Source organism: Diceros bicornis, chromosome 16 (assembly GCF_020826845.1).
Source record: "Diceros bicornis minor isolate mBicDic1 chromosome 16, mDicBic1.mat.cur, whole genome shotgun sequence".
Classification (NCBI taxonomy): domain Eukaryota; kingdom Metazoa; phylum Chordata; class Mammalia; order Perissodactyla; family Rhinocerotidae; genus Diceros; species Diceros bicornis.
Genome location: NC_080755.1, coordinates 67,325,088 through 67,344,136, shown reverse-complemented (window position 1 = coordinate 67,344,136; position 19,049 = coordinate 67,325,088). Strand labels below are relative to the sequence as shown.

General features: G+C 35.6%; 1 protein-coding gene across 9 annotated transcripts in view; it reads right to left on the bottom strand.

Annotated features, from left to right (window-relative positions):
* ATP9B (ATPase phospholipid transporting 9B (putative)) overlaps positions 1-19,049 on the bottom strand; it is a 279,064-nt gene that overhangs the window by 188,845 nt on the left and 71,170 nt on the right. For all 9 annotated transcript variants that reach the window (XM_058557340.1, XM_058557341.1, XM_058557346.1 and 6 more), the window contains one exon: positions 6,049-6,100. In XM_058557340.1, the coding sequence (XP_058413323.1) occupies positions 6,049-6,100 (52 nt within the window). The remainder of the gene's footprint in view (positions 1-6,048; positions 6,101-19,049) is intronic.

Below are 19,049 nucleotides of genomic sequence, written 5' to 3'. Positions count from 1 at the left end.
AGGCTTGGGCTGAGTACCAGCTCTATAATTCACTTACTTATGCCCCCGTCCAATTACTTCACCTTATTAAATTTTTCACCTGTACAGTGGGAAAAATAAGACTTACTCTGGAGTTGTGTTGTAAAATTCAGAGGAAAATCTATTAAAGTCTGCCAGTGAATGGCATACACTGGGAAGCTTTAATTCTTTAGTTAGTTATTTCTCAAATTTGGGGAAACAGTTAAGGTAGATATAGTTTAGGAATATGTTTCACATAGCTTAGTCCAGTACACCTTTCACACCACATGCCAAAACTAAAGTGGGTCTGTGCAAATTCACACCCATACTAGCCCCATTTTCCTTTGAACCTCCTAGAAGTGTACTCCTCACACCTGTGAGCATTCTCTCACTTTCTTACTCTGCATAAATACCAAATATTTTTCTCTGCCAGGCCATGTACTTCCAACTAATCACAGCCACCAGCAATTCAGTACCTAAAGTGCCCATGTAATCCCTTCACCTATTACGTTTTTAATCCTTTTAACTCCCCTATGCCAGGCATCAGGATTGCCAACATCAATCTAGGAGATTCACAGAGGCTAAGTCACTTTTCAAAGACATAATAAGATGAAGAGCTATGAAAAGATTTTCTAGTTGTCTATTTCATCAATTAAAGATATATCTGAGACCTTCATCTGATTACATGCACTTTGAAAAATATATCTAATTACGTAAATAAATTTTGATAAGCATTTATCAAAAGATTTATGATAAAGAAAATATTCTGTACAAACTGATTTCAACTAAAAAGGGAGTCCAAGAAAATTTGCAGTGCATATTATTTTAAAGTTAAAGATTTTTTAAGACTGATTTTGTCTCTCTTAAATATATGCATGTTTATATACATCTGGGTGTGTGTGTTCTGATACAAAATATAAAAGTAACTTAAAAGAAACTGGATTCTAAATTCTGTCTGACACATACTTTGAGACATCAATGCCAACCACTCTGCTCTAGGTTTGCTTTCTAATATATAAAATAAGGTAAAGTGAGAATCTCTCGAGTCCCTTAAATTTCAAACATTCTATGTTTCTAAAAGTGAAACTAATATCAAGATGTCTGTAAACTTATTAAACACTGGAAACAATATAGTTGCCTTTCTTTAAAGAAAAAGGACACGCTTCCTGTTAAATAATTATATGCTATTTTAAAAATTTAGGGGAAACTGACATATTATTTATCTTCAAGTACAGTTAACATTACAAACCTCATCGTAACAGAAATGATTTAAAAAGAGAGAGAGAACGAACTGTAGCAAAATCAGAAGTATGGCCAACTTGACTTGTCTTACGTAAACTATATCTAATAATTTTTTAACAGCAAGCACTAGCTACAACTGATGCCAGTTAAGGCTTGGCAAAAATGAATTATTAAATTGGTCTGCTTATATCCTATTACAGACTTCTTACGAATACTTGATTTTATTTTGTATAATTGACAAGAGTTGACAGGAAAGGACAGGTTTAATGACAATCAAATTAAGATCAACTAGTAAGTGTGTCACATAGGAGAGCCGCATCAAGTGGTGATAAAGTAATTGATGGGACACTGTGAGACAGAGCACATGAGTCTGTCATATATGGTAATAAGTTACCCTGTAATATTAGTAGACTGCTTGCAACTGCTCACAAATCCAACAGCTCTGAAAGAGATGGGCTACAGTATATGCCCCACAAAAGAAAAATCGACATTGACTTTGCATATATAATACCAGATCGTTTGCCATTAAACTTAATTTCTAAATCATTTATATGACTTAATGACTCTGCATGAAATTTTTAAGCTGGTGGCAAGATGAATAGCACCACAGAGAGAAGGTGGATGAGTACAGTGTCATTTACCTACCCCTCGTCCCCCTAACAAGTGACAGCTGAGCTATTGTAATATGTCCCAGACTCTTAAACTATAATGTCATCACTTAGGAGACAAGTGAAAAAGATATTGGCATTTATAAGAGATTGATGAAAATTACTTCTCAAGCATTAATTTCTCTTAATACCACTAAAAGAATTGTGTGCATTCAAGAGATATTTGATCTGAGTTAAGAAACTGATGAAGCAATTGATTAATTGGAATTTAAGCCATCAGTCACCAGATCCATCAACAGCTTCATTTACATTCTAAACAATCAGCTGACGGCCCAACAGAATACCCTGTATTAATACACAGTCAATATGATGCGACGAAGAGACTCACTGAGCTGTACTGACAAACACCCAGCGGCTATTGTCCACGCTCAAACACGCTGCACAGATTTAGGACTTTTATATTGGCTAGGGTTTAAAGGTTTTTATTATAATAGACAACGTATTATCAGGTTTTTCTGAAATGAAACTGAAAAGTAATAAAACAATATTAACAGTACACAAAAAATTCTGAACATGTATACTTTTGAAAACAAGGCTTTAATTAAAAAACTTAAAATAATTACGTAAAATCACACAAATAGAATTTCCAAAGCTAAGAATCTTTAACTGAAAGCAATATTATGACACAAATTTCATAGCTGGGAAGCTTTTTGGTTCATTTTATGAAGAGAAGAAAAAGAGCATGCAACAGCATCTGACATTTTAATGTCTGTGTGAGAGTAATTACTAATTGTTTTAACAATTTAAATTTGTTAAAAAAAATAAAATAAAAGTGAGAAATATAATAGAACCATAAGTTAAAACAGACTATAGTAAGTTCCAATACTTGGATCCATTAATAACCTTCCAGGAATATGTAAAACAATCAAAATTTAGAATACGTGCATATTATATACATTTTTCTGGGAAACAAGGTAATAATTCTTAAGATTCTCAAAGAGATCCATGACTTCCAAAATATTAAGTATCATTACACTACAAAGAGCAACTGTCTCTACAACGTGGAATGTAAAACAAAATTAGAGGAAAAGAAAAGAAAACATTTTTAAAACATAATCAACTTGGATATAAAGTTATTTATCTGAATTTAACCCAATAAAGAGTATCTCATTTGCCTAATGCTCTAATATTCTATTTGTTTTGCTGTCTTACTATGCCATAACAATGATAACAGTGAAAAGATGGTTAAGAGGTTGAAGAAGAATTTCCAAAACTGCTATTAGTCATATCATCTCAGCAAGGCATTTACATTCTCCAGCCCTCAGACTCCTCTGAAAAACTGACATTTCTAACTATCTTCCAGCTTTAAAGTGCTGGATTTTGTTCATCTTTTATCTCCTAACACAATCTACATAATCTATTTCTTTTAAGTTAATTACCTAAAACCATTTCCATATTTAGGATAATAATCTTACATATATTTCTACCATAAACATTAAAAGGGCAATTAATATAAAAGCATCTCCCAAACGCAAACATTTTTATTATTCATTATACTGAATACATTTAGAAACAAAGACAAACAAATCATAAATAAGTAGGTAATGTCAGCAGGGATGGCGGTGTAAAAATCTCTGAAAATCCATTCCTCCATAACTGTAATGAGAACATTAGCAAAAATAGTCAAAAGCAATTTTTTCAGAACTCTGGAAAATACCCAAAGACTTGCAAGAATCCCAGGTGCATTTACTCAAGAAATACAGCTAGATCTGGCTAAGAGTGAGCTGTGTGGTATTATGATTTGTCCCATTTCCACACACCCCACCCCAGGCTCCACTGTAGCTGAGAAAACAAACAGTCTAGCAGCCACTAAGGGGGCCAAACCAGGGCTGGGACTCCCCAAACCCCATGCCCAGATGACTACAATCACCTGACCAGGTAAGGCTTGTCTGAATTTGACCTGACACTCATTCATTGAGAACAGTGTTTTTCCTGAGATGTTTGTCAAAAACAGTCAGTGGCAATTGTTTAACATCCTTGCTACCCCAGATGGTGACAAGGCTGGGGTAAACAACAAGCTGACCAAAAAACTTGAAAGAAAAGTTGGAAAATCAGATGTCTTGAGGGGGCTTTGAAAAGTTCTAACATATTCCTGGGAGTCTAGAAAGCCATATACGTGTGCAAGCCTGCACGTATGCCCAGGAAAACCTTGAGAGGCCCTAATCTCTCACACCTGGCTGACCTTGAGACTCTGTATAAGCAAGAAGTGAAGGTGAAGGCAGAGTTGTTAACCGCCTGCCACAGCAATGCAGATGTTAATGGAACACTAGCTATTGTAAAAGATAAAACTTGCAACTTTGGTACTAACAAATAATATTTCTCTCTCATATAGAATCCATTTGGTAATGGAATGTGAGGGGGCTCTGTTCTACACAGTCATTCAGGAACCTAGGCTGAGAGGGAAGCACTACCATCTTCAACAGGCAGCTTCCAAGGTGACCCAAGTCATGGACACTGAGCTGGCCCAGGGAGAGAAGAGTAGCTGGCTACAAAAGATGTTAAGGCCAGGGCTGGAAGAGGTACACATGACTTGGAGCTATCCTGCTGCAGCCAGACCTCAGGGCATGGTCCCATCTAACTGGACAGGGAGTCTAGCTGTATTTCCAACAGGAAAGGAAAATGGACTGGAAAAGTAGCTCTCCAGTCTCTGCTCTATAGGGAAAACAAAACCTCCCATTAAATAATACACAATAAAGTAAACGTATCAAGTGTACAGAGGTTGCTTGATTATTAGGTGTAGCTAAACTCTTCTGTTAATGACAGCCTCATCTTACAATGTAAATAACTGTAACTACAATTGGTAAAAAGAGAAAACATTTTTCTTCTTTATCATGACTTAAAACAGCCCTTTAAAAAAATGCTGTTTATAAATGCAGAAAAAACTAAATCGACAACTCTAAAATTTAATTTTGTCCTCTCTAGAGTTTTCATGCTACAAATAATAATACACATGCTGAGCTTCCAACAAAAATAATAAATAATATGCTGAGCTTCCTATGAAAACACTGTTCATTTATTCAACAATTTTAAAAATGTAAGGCAGAAGACTTTGGATATTACCTGATAAATCTCTCATCATTTTAGAGAGGATGAAAATGTGTGACACTGTGGCTAGGTCACATCTCATTACCTCTATTCCACCTTCTTACTGTTGAAAGCTCATGTCATATAAATATTATTTTTTCTGTGAAGCTCACTTCAACTCACCTAGGCCCCTCCCCTGTTACCACCCCATGTCTTTTAACTCTTACAGTATCTATACTATCAGGGTACAACGAATTGTCAATGTGTGTTACTACTATGGAGTCTATTTCAACTCCTAGGGACCTGTAACAGCAAAGGGGAACCTTGCCCACTCTTTTTGCGCCATCCTCTCACCTTCCAGTGCTATATCAGACAATGTTCTGCTGCTATTCATAGGGTTTTCACGGCCAATTTTTCGGAAGTAGGTGGCCAGGTCCTTCTTAGTCTGTCTAGTCTGGAAGTTCCACTGAAACCTGTCTACCTGGGCGACTCTGCTGGTATCTGAAATCCCAGTGGCATAGCTTTCAGTATCACAGCAACATGCAGCCGCAACAGTATGACAACCGACAGAGGGGTGGTGTGGTTCACTGACCAGGATACGAACCCAGGCTGCGGTGGTGAGAGCACTGAATCTTAACCACTAGACCACCAGGGCTGACCCATCAATGTGTTTACTTCCATAAATAAGTAGATCATGAACTCTTCGAAGGGAGCAACTTGGTTTTGCTCCCTTTTGTATCCGAGGCAACAAGTAGTGCCTGGCACACAGTAAGTGGTAAATAAATGTTTGCTGAATTGATGATTAAAACTGCAAATGCAGAATACCAATCAAATTTCAAGCAACATTATCATTTAATTATTTAGATATCAATATGGATTTGAGTTAAAACACTCATTTGATTCATAGGTTCTGGTAGGATTACATTTTTTAAACAAAACACAGTAAAATCATCGTTTTAAACATCAACATTTAAATGTGATTTAGAAATTAATGAATTCAGTGTATTATCATTCAACGAAAAACTTTTATAAAAATAAATTTAACTTTTACCTTTCAAACTGAAAATTAAACTCCAAAATACCAAATCATCACCAACGTAAATAAAAATAAAAATACCTGCTTTTTCTGAAGTCCTAAGAAATATCATGTCCGATGGAATTCTTTGATTCTGCAGAGAGTAATGTGAAATATTAATTAACTACGCAGGTTTATAAATTAACACAATTCCATTCCAAAGTAGAAATAGCTACAAAAACAACTAAAATAATATTATAATTAAAACTGATGCTGAAGTAATTTACATTTGTAATTTGTATAATAAAAATAAGTATTTTAATTCATATTTTAATTGGCACTCTCAGATTTTATCCATTAATAAACCATGTAAATGGTAGTTAGTGATGACTTGAAAACTCCTTCATTTTTCAAAAATGTTAAATATTGCCGTTTCTGTGGCCTCTGTTGTACCTTAACTCATACGTATAACAGTTACTGCTTTATAAAAAATGATGTCCTTCCTATTAGACTAAATGACCTTGGAAAGAGAGGATAGCGTTTTTCCAATAACTAACTCAAAACAGAGCATATCATAAATAAATAAAACACTTAATAAATGTTGAATGAATGAATAAATGCACAACTGAGGAAACAAACAAAGCCCACAACTTTGAGGAGATATTCTTTTATAGAGCAGAAAAGGAAAACAACTCAAAGGTATTGTACGGAATATAAAAATGTTTACAAGTCACTATTCATATATTTATTTAATCATTATTACCAACAATTCAATTGGGAAAGCTGTAATAAATTGAAGAAAAATGTATAATAAGAGTACTTCACATAATTTCATGAATTATTTATATTTTTTGAGACTTAAGTAAAGACTAATCTACACATGATAAAGAAATGGATTACTTGTCAGTCAGCAGGCAATAAAAACAAATATAAGTAGATAAAGCTGAAAAAAGACATGTTGTAGGATAGAGCTATTCCTTCTAACATGAAGAAAGAAAGAAGGGTGATTATTAAGATCTGAAGAACCCTCAGGTCAAGGAAGAAATCACAATGGAAATTAGAGAATATTTTTAACTGAATGGTAATAAAAACTCAACATATCAAAATGTGTGAAATACAGCCAAAGTCAGGAAAATGTTAAGAGGAAAATATACACAATTAAATGCAAACAATAGGAAAGGGAGGCTAAAACTACACAATATCCATTTGAAAGCAGGAAAACAACAACAGCCAATGAATCCCAAAGAAAGTACCAGGATGTGAGCAAAATATAAGAGCAAACTTAATGACACAGAAAACAAATATACACAGGTGTATATATATACCAGTAACAAACAGCAAGAAAGTAATAAATATTTTTAAAAATATGCCCATTTAAGTAATAAGAAAAAACTAATATTATAATAAAACTAATAACAGATGGGCAAGACCTCTAAACAATAAACTATAAAACATTACTAAAAGAAATTAAACCCTAAATAAATAGAACATATCATATTCCAAAATTAGAATGTACGATATTGCAAAGATGTCAAGTGCCCATAAATTAACCTATGTATCAATGCAAATGCAATAAAAATTTTACCATGGTTTTTGGTGAGAATTAACAAGGTATTCCTAATAATTACAGTGAAATGCAAAGGCCAAGAACAACCAAGACAAGTGTGAGAAACAAACGAAGGCTTGAGTCTACAATATAATGAAACTAAAATATTAAACTAGAGTTAACTACGACAAGATGGTATTCCAAGATAGACAATTATACCAATATAAAAGTGGAGAATCCAGAAGTCAGCCCATACATGTATAGACACTAGATTTATGAGGAAGTTGGCACTGCAGACCAATAAGGAAATGATGGTCTTTTCAGTAAATAGTGATGAGAAAATCAGATATTCACAGAAGATGACGGGAGATAACACCTGACCTCTACTTCAATCGAAACACAAAAATCTATTCCAAATGAACTATACTTCTAAATGTCCAAGTCAAAACAATAAAACCCCTAAAAGATAATGTAGAAGAATTATTTTCACAACTTTCTGGTAAGGAGAGATTTCTTAAACAAGACTCCTTCCTCTCACTACCAAAAATTAAAAGAAAAAAAACTAACTATAAACGACAAGATTAACAAAGTAGACTTCATTAAAATTAAGAATTTATGTTCCATAAAGCACACCAGGAAGGAAAAGGTACTTGTACCATAAAACTAATAAAAGACTCCCATCCAACATACATAAAGGCCTACAAACCAGTAAGAAAAGAAGGGATAACTCAGAAAAAAAAATGGCAAGAGATTTTTAACAGGCTCTTCCGAAATAAGAAAGATAACCAAAATCACAAGAAAAGGTGCCCAACTTTATTAATCTTCAAGGAAATGCACATTAAAACCACAACTACTACTACACCCATATCAGAAATGGTTAATACTTTCAGAAAGTTGGTGATGCCAAGTGGTGGCAAACCTGTGAAGCAGTGCTGATCTTACACACTGCTGATCAGAGTGTAATTTGATACACCACTTTGCAAAATCATTCGCAGTATCTACTAAAGTAGAACATATGCATATCCCAAACTCAACAATTCCACTCCTAGGTATATATTCAACAGCAATGTGTGCACGTGCAAGCCAAAACACATGGCTAAGTATGACACGGAAGTATCATTCCTAATATACCATTTTCCTAGGGAAAACTTAGAAGCAACTAAAACATCCATCAATAGTAGAATGGATAAAAGGCACACTATGTAACAATAAAACGAATGACAACAACACACAACAAAATGGAAGAATCTCATAAACAGCATGGGGCCAAAAAAAGTACCAAACATACCCCATCCCACTGAATCTTCCCGCCACTCTTGTTGGAAATCAATTAACCATAAACCATCAAGTCCAGAAGACTTTATTTCTGGACTCTCAACTCTGAATTTATGCCAGTTCCACAGTCTTGACGCCATAACTTTGTATAACGTTTTGAAATGAAAAAGTGTGAATACTCCAGTTTTATTCATCTTTTCCAAAATTGTTTTGGCTATTATGGGTCCCTTGTATTTCCATATGTATTTTAGAACCAGTCTGTCAATTTTGCAAAGAAGTCAGCTGAGATGTTAAGAGGGATAGCATTGAATCTGTAGATCAATTTGGGGAGTACTACCATTTTAACAATATTAATACCTCTAATTCATAAACATGGGATGTCTTCCCATTACATCTACATCTTCTTTTAATATGTCTGGACAGTGTTTTGTAGTTTCAGAAATACAAGATTTGCACTTTTTTTAAGTGTATTCTTAACAATAATTTTATAAGCATTTTATTCTTTTTTTTTTTTTTTTTGTGAGGAGGACCAGCCCTGGGCTAACATCCAATGCCAATCCTCCTCTTTTTTGCGGAGGAAGACTGGCCCTGGGCTAACATCCATGCCCATCTTCCTCTACTTTATATGGGACGCCGCCACAGCATGGCCTAACAAGCGATGCGTCGGTGCGCACCCGGGATCCGAACCGGCGAACCCCGGGCCGCCACAGCGGAATGTGCGCACCCAACCGCCTGCGCCACCAGGCTGGCCCCACATTTTATTCTTTTTGATGCTATTGTAAAAGGAATTTTTTTCTTCATTTTCAAACCATTACACTTTATTCCCTTGTCCTGTTTTATTTTCTATGAGGTACTTATAAATAAACTAGATAACATCAAATAATTATTTGATACTCTTTATTTTTCCCTCCCCTCAAGACTATGAGCAACCTGAGAGCAGAGACTTGTGTTTTCTTAACATGATATACCATGGTATGATGTACAACAGTTTCTTTGACCATCACCCATTCAGGACACCTGGAACTGTTTCTGATTTCTGGCTACTACAAATGATGCAGAGATAAACACTCATGTACAGGCTTCTGTGCCAACTTAAATTAACACTTCTCAGTGATAAAGGTCTAAGAGTTCAATTGCTGGGTCATATAACAGTTGCATATTTATTTTTCTAAGAGATTGTCTAATGATTTTCCAAAGTAACTACACCATTTGATATTCCCACAAGAAATGTATGAGTGATCCATTTTCTTCATATCATTGCCAGAATTTGGTGTTGTCACCATTTTTCACTGTAGCCATTCTGCTATATGTGTAGTGATATTTCATTGTGTTTTAATTTGCATTTTCCTGAAAGCTAATGATGCTGTATATCTTTTCATATGCTTATTTTCTATCTGTATATCCTCTGTGGCAAAATGTCTCTTTATATCTTTTACCCATTCCTAATTTGATTTTTACTGTTAAGAGTTTCTACATATTGTAGATAAAAATCTTTGTTAGATATATGGTTTACAAATATTTCCTCCTAGTCTGTAGCTTGTTCATCATATTCACATGTTCTTTCACAAAGCACATATTTTTAATTTTAATGAGATGCAAGTTATCAATTTTTATCTTTTATGCATTGTGTTTTTGGTGTCAAGTCTAAGAACTATTTTCCCACCCTAGATTCTGAATATTTTATCCTATTTTTTTCTAAGTTTGACAAATAAATCCATCATCCATTTTGGTTTAATATCTGTATAACATGTAACATTTAGATTAAGGTTCATTCTGTTACCCATGGACGTCCAACAGCTCTGGCCTCATTTGTTGAAAAGGCTATCCTTTCTCCATTTTAACTTATTTTGCATTTTGTCAGAAATCACTTGAGCATATTTGGGTGTGCCTCTTTCCAGGTTCTCTATAATATTTCATTGACCTTTGTTTCTATTTTTCCTCCACACGATGTTGATTAATATAGCTTAGTAGTATGCCTTAACATCAGGAAGAGTGATTCTTCTCACTTTATTCTCCTTGTCAAGACTGTTTTGGTCATCTGAGGGCCCACGCCTTGCCAAATTAGTCTTACAATAAGCTTATTTTGTCTTTCAAAAAAAAGAAAAAAACACGAGGTGACATCAGCATACTGGCAGAGTGAGCTCTACCCTTAGACTCTCCCCACTAAGATAACGAAAAGGACATTCACATACCAACAGAAGCCATTCACACAACACAAAAGATGTCTGAGAGATGCACGCACCATACGTCTACTGGTGGAGGTGCTTACTTTCCCCAGAGGAAAGTAAGGAGTTATGGGGATCTCCTCTCCTCTCGAATGGCAGCACCCCTGGGCTCCTGATTGAGCACAGTTCTGAGAGGAGGGGGAGGGGCAGCCCTCTGAGGGAACACCTTCACTCTCCAAGTCCCTCACAGCCCATGGCAAAGCCCCACACAGAGGTGACTAAGCTATTGCGGGGGTGTCTTCATCAAGCTAGTACCCCAGGAGACCAGACAGCGAGGGCAGAGCAAGAACAACACCAGATCACGCAGGCAAAAGAAAGCTCACGTTGGCCAGAGAGCCCGCGCATACGATAGAAAAGCAGCAGCCGTGAGTGAGCAAGCCCCAGGTCATGGAGGGCTCAGAAGACACAGCTCTCGTCCCACACCCAGTGTTGGCAGGCAGAAGCTGTGACCAGATACTATCACTATGTGAAGGCACAAATCAACACAAACAGTATGAAAAAATACAGTAAATCTCAAGACCAGAAGGAAAATGACAAGTACACAAAAACCAACCTTGAAGGCACAGAAATTTATAATCTAAATGATAGAAAATTCAAAATAGCTATCACAAAAAAACTAAATGAGTTACAAGAAAATACAGATAGTTCAATGAAATCAGGAACTTCTTCACAAAAGAGATTGAAAGCATGAAGAAAAACCAATCAGAAATGTTGGAGATGAAAAACACAATGGATGAGATTAAGAAAAATCTAGACTCCTTGAATAATAGAGCTGATATTATGGAGGAGCAAATCAGCAGTCTGGGGGACAGAAATATAGAAATGCTTCAGATGCAGGAAGAGACAGAACTAAGATTAAAATAAATTAAGAAATTCTCCAAGAAATATCTGACTCAATTAGGAAATGCAACATAAGGATTGTAGGTATTCCAGAGAGAGAAGAGAAAGAATGGAGCAGAAAGCTTGTCCAAAGAAATAAGAGCTGAGAACTTCCCAAACCTGGGGGAGGAGCTGGAAATACAAGTGAAAGAAGCCAACAGAACTCCTAACTATATCAATGTAAAAGGACCTTCTCCAAGCATATAGCAATAAAGGTAGAAAAAGTCAATGACAAGAAAAAATATTAGGGGCAGCAAGGCAGAAGAAAATAACTTACATAGGAACCCCTATCAGGCTTTCAGCGGATTTCTCAGCAGAAACCTTGCAGGATAGGAGAAAGTGGAATGATATATTCAAACTTCTGAAAGGCAAAAACTTTCATCCAAGAATACTCTATCCAGCGAAAATATCCTTCACATATCATAGAGAAATAAAAAATTTCCCAGATAAACAAAAGCTGAGGGAGTTAAATCACCACAAGACCCACCCCTCAGAAGAAATGTTCAAGATGGCCCTCATACCTGAAAAAAAAAAAGGTTTAGAAAGTCTTGAGCAAGGAGATAAATAGCTAGTAAAAATCAGAAAATTGCAGCTTTCCATCAGAACAGGTTATCTAACACTTAATTATAACATTAAAGATAAAGGGAAGGAAAACACCAAAAATAAATATAATCTCATCATTTTAACCACAAACTCACGACACAAGATGGAATAAGTTGTGACAAAATAACTGAGAAAGGGAAGAGGAAAGGAATCAGCTTAGCCTAAGAAAATACAAGGCTATCAGAAAATGGACTATCTCATCTATGAGACTGTTTTATACAAACCTCATAGTAACCACTAAACAAATAATCAGAACAGAGACACAAATGATAAATAAACAGAAAACTAAGGAAACCATCATAGAGAACTACCAAACTTAATTGGCAATCTGAAATACACAGGACGAGAAACAAAGGAAATGCAGAAGAACAGGAAAAAGAGCAACAAAAAGGCAGCATTAAGCCCTCATATATCAATAATCACTCTGCATTTAAATGGATTGAATTCCCCAATAAAAAGACACAGAGTTGTGGGATAAGTTAAAAAACAAGACCCAACAATATGCTGTCTCCAGAAAGCACATCTCAGCACTAAAGACAAACACAGGCTCAGAGTGAAAGGAGGGAAGATGATACTCCAAGCTAATGGCAAACAAAAGCAAGCAGGTGTTGTCATACTTACATCAAACAAAGTAAACTTAAAGATAAAACAGGCAATGAGAGACAAAGAGGGGCAGTATATAATGATAAAAGGGACACTCCACCAAGAAGACATAACACTTATAAATATATATGCACCCAACACAGGAGCACAAAAGTACATAAAGCAAGTATTAACAAACCTAAAAGGAGATATTAACAATAACATAATAATAGTAGGAGACCTTAACACCCCACTTACATCAATGCATAGATGACCCAGTCAGAAAGTCAATAAGGAAATAGTGGATTTAAACGAAAAACTAGACCAGATGGACTTAATAGACATATATAGAACACTCCATCCAAAAAACAGCAGAATATACATTCTTCTCAAGTGTACATGGAATATTCTCAAGGATGGACCATATGTTGGGAAACAAAGCAAGCCTCAATAAATTTAAGACGACTGAAACCATATCAAGCATCTTTTTCGACCATAATGCTATGAAACTAGAAATCAACTGCAAAAAAAAAGCTGGGAAAGTGACAAAGATGTGGAGACTAAACAACATGCTACTGAACAACCAATGGATCACTGAAGAAATTAAAGGAGAAAATAAATAATATCTGGAGACAAATGAAAATGAAAATACACCATACGAACTCTTATGGGATGCAGCAAAAGTGGTCCAAAGAGGGAAATTCATAGCAACACCGGCCCACCTTAACAAGAAAAATTTCAAATAAGCCATCTTACACCACACCTAAGAGAATTAGAAAAAGAAGAATAAACAAAGCCCAAATTCAGCAGAAGGAGGGAAATAACAAAAATTAGAGCAGAAATAAATGAAATTAGAGCAGAAATAAATGAAATTGGAACCAAAAAAAAAAAAAAACAGGATCAATGAAACTAAGAGCTAGTTCTTTGAGAAGATAAACAAACTGACAAACCCTTAGCTACACTCACTAAGAAAAAAAGAGAGAAGGCTCAAATGAATAAAATTAAGAAATGAAAGAGGAGAAATTATAACGGACACCACAGAAATAGAAAGGATTATAAGAGAATACTATGAAAAACTATAAGCCAACAAACGGGACAATCTACAAGAAATGGATAAATTCTCAAGACTCATACAATCTCCTAAAACTGAATCAAGAAGAAATAGAGAATCTGAATAGACCAATCACGAGTAAAGAGATTGAAATAGTAATCAAAAACCTTCCAAAAAATAAAAGTCAAGGACCAGAGGGCTTCTCTGGAGAATTTTACCAAACATTCAAAGATTTAATACCTATCCTTCTCAAACTATTCCAAAAAACTGAGGAAGACCAAAGCCAGACACGGACAACACAAAGAAGGAAAATTACAGGCCAATATCACTGATGAATATAAATGCAAAAAACCACAACAAAATATTGGCAAACTGAATGCAGCAATACATTAAAAAGATCATACACCATGACCAAGTGGGATTTATACCACGGATACAGGGATGGTTCAACATCCGCAAATCAATCAATGTGATACACCACATTAACAAAATGAGGAATAAAAACCACATGATCATCTCAATAGACTCATAGAAATCATCGGACAAGATCCAACACCCATTTATGATAAAAACTCTCACTAAAAGGAGTATAGAAGGAAAGCACTGTAACATAATAAAGGCCATATATGACAAATCCACAGCCAACATCACTCTCAATGGGGAAAAACTGAACGCCATCCCTCTGAGAACAGGAAAAAGACAAGGCTGCCCACTCTTGCCACTCTTATTCAACATAGTACTGGAGGTTTTGGCGAGAGCAATTAGGCAAGGAAAAGAAATAAAAGGAATCCAAATAGGCAATAGAGAAGTGAAACTCTTGCTGTTTGCAGATGACATGATTTTATACATAGAAAACCTTAAAGAATCAATCAGAATACTTTCAGAAATAATCAACAACTACAGCAAAGTTGCAGAGTACAAAATCAACTTACAAAAATCAGTTGCATTTCTATACTCTAATGACAAACTAACAAAAAGAGAAGTCAAGAATACAATCCCACTTATAATCACAACAAAAAGAATAAAACATCTAGGAATAAATTTAACCAGGGAGGTGAAAAACCCATACAATGAAAACTATAAGACATTATTGAAAGAAATTGATGACGACATAAAGAAATGGAAAGATATCCCACGTACATGGATTAGAAGAATAAACATAGTTAAAATGTCCATACTATGTAAAGCAATCTACAGATTCAATGCAATCCCAATCAGAATCCCAGTGACATTCTTCACAGAAATAGAAAAAAGAATCCTAAAATTCACATGGGACAACAAAAGATGCCGAATAGCTAAAGCAATCCTGAGAAAAAAGAACAACGCTGGAGGCATCACAATCCCTGACTTCAAAATATACTACAAAGCTGTAAGAATCCAAACAGCATGGCACTATACAAAAACAGGTACACAAATCAATGAAACAGAATTGAAAGCCTACAAATAAAACCACACATCTACGAACAGCTAATCTTTGACAAAGGAGCTAAGAACATACAATGGAAAAAGGAAAGTTCCTTCAACAAATGGTGTTGTGAAAACTGGACAGCAACATGCAAAAAAATGCAAGTTGACGATTATCTTTTGCCATACACAAAAATTAACTCAAAATGGATCAAAGACTTGATGATAAGCCCTGAAACCGTAAAACTCCTAGAAGAAAATATAGGCAGTACACTCTTTGACATCAGTCTTAGAGGGATCTTTTCGAATACCATGTCTACTCAGACAAGGGAAAGAAAAGAAAAAATAGGGACTTCATCAGACGAAAGAGCTTCTGCAAGGCAAAGGAAACCAGGAACAAAACGAAAAGAAAACACATGAACTGGGAGAAAATATTTGCAAATCATATATCCGACAAGGGGTTAATCTCCATAATATATAAAGAACTCACACACTGAACAACAAACAAACAAACAACCCAATCAAAAAATGGGCAGAGGATATGAATATTTTTCCAAAGAAAATATACAGATGGCCAATAGGCACATGAAAAGATGTTCAACATCACTAATCATCAGGGAAATGCAAATCAAAACTACACCAAGATATCACCTTATACCTGTTAGAATGGCTATAAGCACCAAGACAAAAAATCACAAATGTTGGAGAGGTTGTGGAGAAAAGGCTGCTGGTGGGAATGCAAATTGGTCCAGCCACTATGGAAAACAGTATGAAGATTTCTCAAAAAATTAAAAATAGAAATACTATATGACCCAGCTATCCTACTACTGGGTATTTATCCAAAGAACTTGAAACTAACAATTCAAACAGACTTATGCACCCCTATGTTCATTGCAGCATTATTCACTATAACCAAGAAGTGGAAGCAACCCAAGTGCCCATCAACAGATGACTGGATAAAGAAGATGTGGTATATATATACAATGGAATACTACTCAGCCATAAAAAAAGACAAAATTGTCCCACTCACAACAACATGGATGGACCCTGAGGGTATTATGTTAAGCAAAATAAGCCAGACACAGAAAGACCAACACTGTATGATTTCACTCATATGTGGAAGATTACAGACAAAGAGAACAGTTTATTGGTTACCAGGGGGAAGGGGGTTGGCGGGTGGGCACAAGGAGTGAAGGGGCGCGTTTACATGGTGACTAACAAATAATAATGTACAACTGAAATTTCACAACGTTATAAACTATTATGACCTCAATAAAAAAAATAAAAATAAAATCAAGCTGTACATCTTAAAAAAAAACCACCACCCTTGGACGGTGGGAACAAGGGGTGAAGGGACGCATTTATACAGTGACTGACAGAGAATAATGCATAACTAAAGGTTCGCAATGTTATAAACTATTATGAGATAAAAAAAAAAAGGAAACACACACAAAAAAACCACCTTGCTGAGATTTTGATAAAAATTGTATTAAACCTATATACATCAATTTAGAGAAAATTGTGGAATGTTCCAATCCAAGACCATCATGTGTCTATTTACTTAGACCTTTGCTTACTTTCATGAACACACTGTTACTTTCAGCATATCTAAGATTTTGTGTCACAAGAGTGACTGTAAGAGTACAGCATTTTTAATTTCAGTTGCCACACATGCCTTGTTAGTATATGGATAGGTTTGATGCTAGAGTGTTGATCTTATAATTTGCTGCCTTGCTGAACCCACTCATTAGTGTCAGGAGATTTTTTTATAGATCCCTTGGGATTTTCTACATACATAATTATGTCATCTGCAAATAGGGACACTTCTATTTTTTCCTTTCCAATTTGAATTCCTTTTATTTCCTTTACTTGCGTTATTCAGTGCCTAGAAATGCCAGCTGACTAAGCGTAAGAGCAAACATCCTTGCCTCTGAAAGGAGAGGCACTTAGACTGTCACCGTTGAGTACGATGTTAGCTGTAGGTTTTTTATAGATGGTTTTTTAACAAGGTAAGGTAATTGCCCTCTAATCCAACCTGTTGAGAGTTTTTTATCATGAACGGGCATTGGATTTAATCAAATGCTTTTCTTGCGTCAACTGATATAATCATATGATTTTTATTTAGTCTGTTAACAGGGCAGATTATGTTGGTTGATTTTAGAAGGCTAAGCCAACCTTACATACCTGGAATAACCTCTACTTGGTCATAATGTATAATTCTCTTTCTATATTGCTGATATCAACTGGCAAACAGTTTCTTAAGGATTTTTGTATCTATATTCATAAGGAATATCTGCAGTTTTCTTTTGCTGGACTGTCTTTTTCTGGCGTTGGTATAAGAATAATACTAAACTCCTAAAATGAGCTGGGTCGTGTTCCATCCTCAACTGTTTTCTGGAAACTACTGTGTAAAAATGATGCTAAATCTTCTTTAAAGGTTTCGAGGAATTCTTCAACGAAAATATCTGGACCTGGATATTTCCTTCTTGGAGCTTTGTTTTGGTGAGGAAGATCAGCCCTGAACTAACATCCATGCCAATCCTCCTCTTTTTGCTGAGGAAGACCAGCCCTGAGCTAACATCTATTGCCAATCCTCCTCCTTTTTCTCCCCTTTTTCTCCCCGAGGCCCCAGTAGGTAGTTGTACGTCAAAGTTGCACATCCTTCTAGTCGCTGTATGTGGGACGCCACCTCAGCATGGCCAGACAAGCGGTGCATCGCTGCGCGCCTGGGATCCGAACCCAGGCTGCCAGTAGCGGAGCGCACACACTTAACCGCTAAGCCCCAGGGCCGGCCCCCTTCTTAGAACTTTTAAATTACTAATTCAATTTCTTTACTGACTATAGGACTATTCCTATTATGTATTTTATTTTGATTCATTTTTGAGAGGTTGTGGTTTCAGAAGAATTGGTCCATTTCATCTAGTTGATGTATCTGGAGTATAAAGTTGTTTGTAGTGTTCGGTAACTCTTCTTTAACGGCTGCAGCATGTAGAGTGATGACCTATACTCCATTACTGATATTGGTGATTTGCATCATCACTCTTCCTATTGTTAGCAGTCTTGCTAGAGGTATATCAATTTTATTAATTTATTTAGAAGAACTAGCTTGTAATTTCAGTGATTTTCTATCTTGTCTTCCTATTTTCAATTTCACTGACCTCTGCTCTTATCTTTATTTCCTTCCTTCTGCTTGCATTGGTTTAATTTTGCTCTTCTGTCTCTAGCTTCCTGAGCTAGGAATTTAGATTACTGATTCAAGACCTTTACTTCTTTCTAATGTAGGTATTCCGTGATATAAAATTCCCTCTCAGCACTGCCTGACATGAATTCCACATACTTTGTTTTATTTTCATTTTCATGCAGTTATACCTATTTTTTGTTTCCCTGAAACTCATTACTAATCCCATAAACTAATTTAAAGTGCACTGTTTACTTTTCACATGTTTTAGAGTTTTCCTGTTGTCTTTCTATTATTGATTTCTAATTAGATTCTACTATGGTGAAAGAACACACTCTGTAATTTCAAATTCTTTTCAAC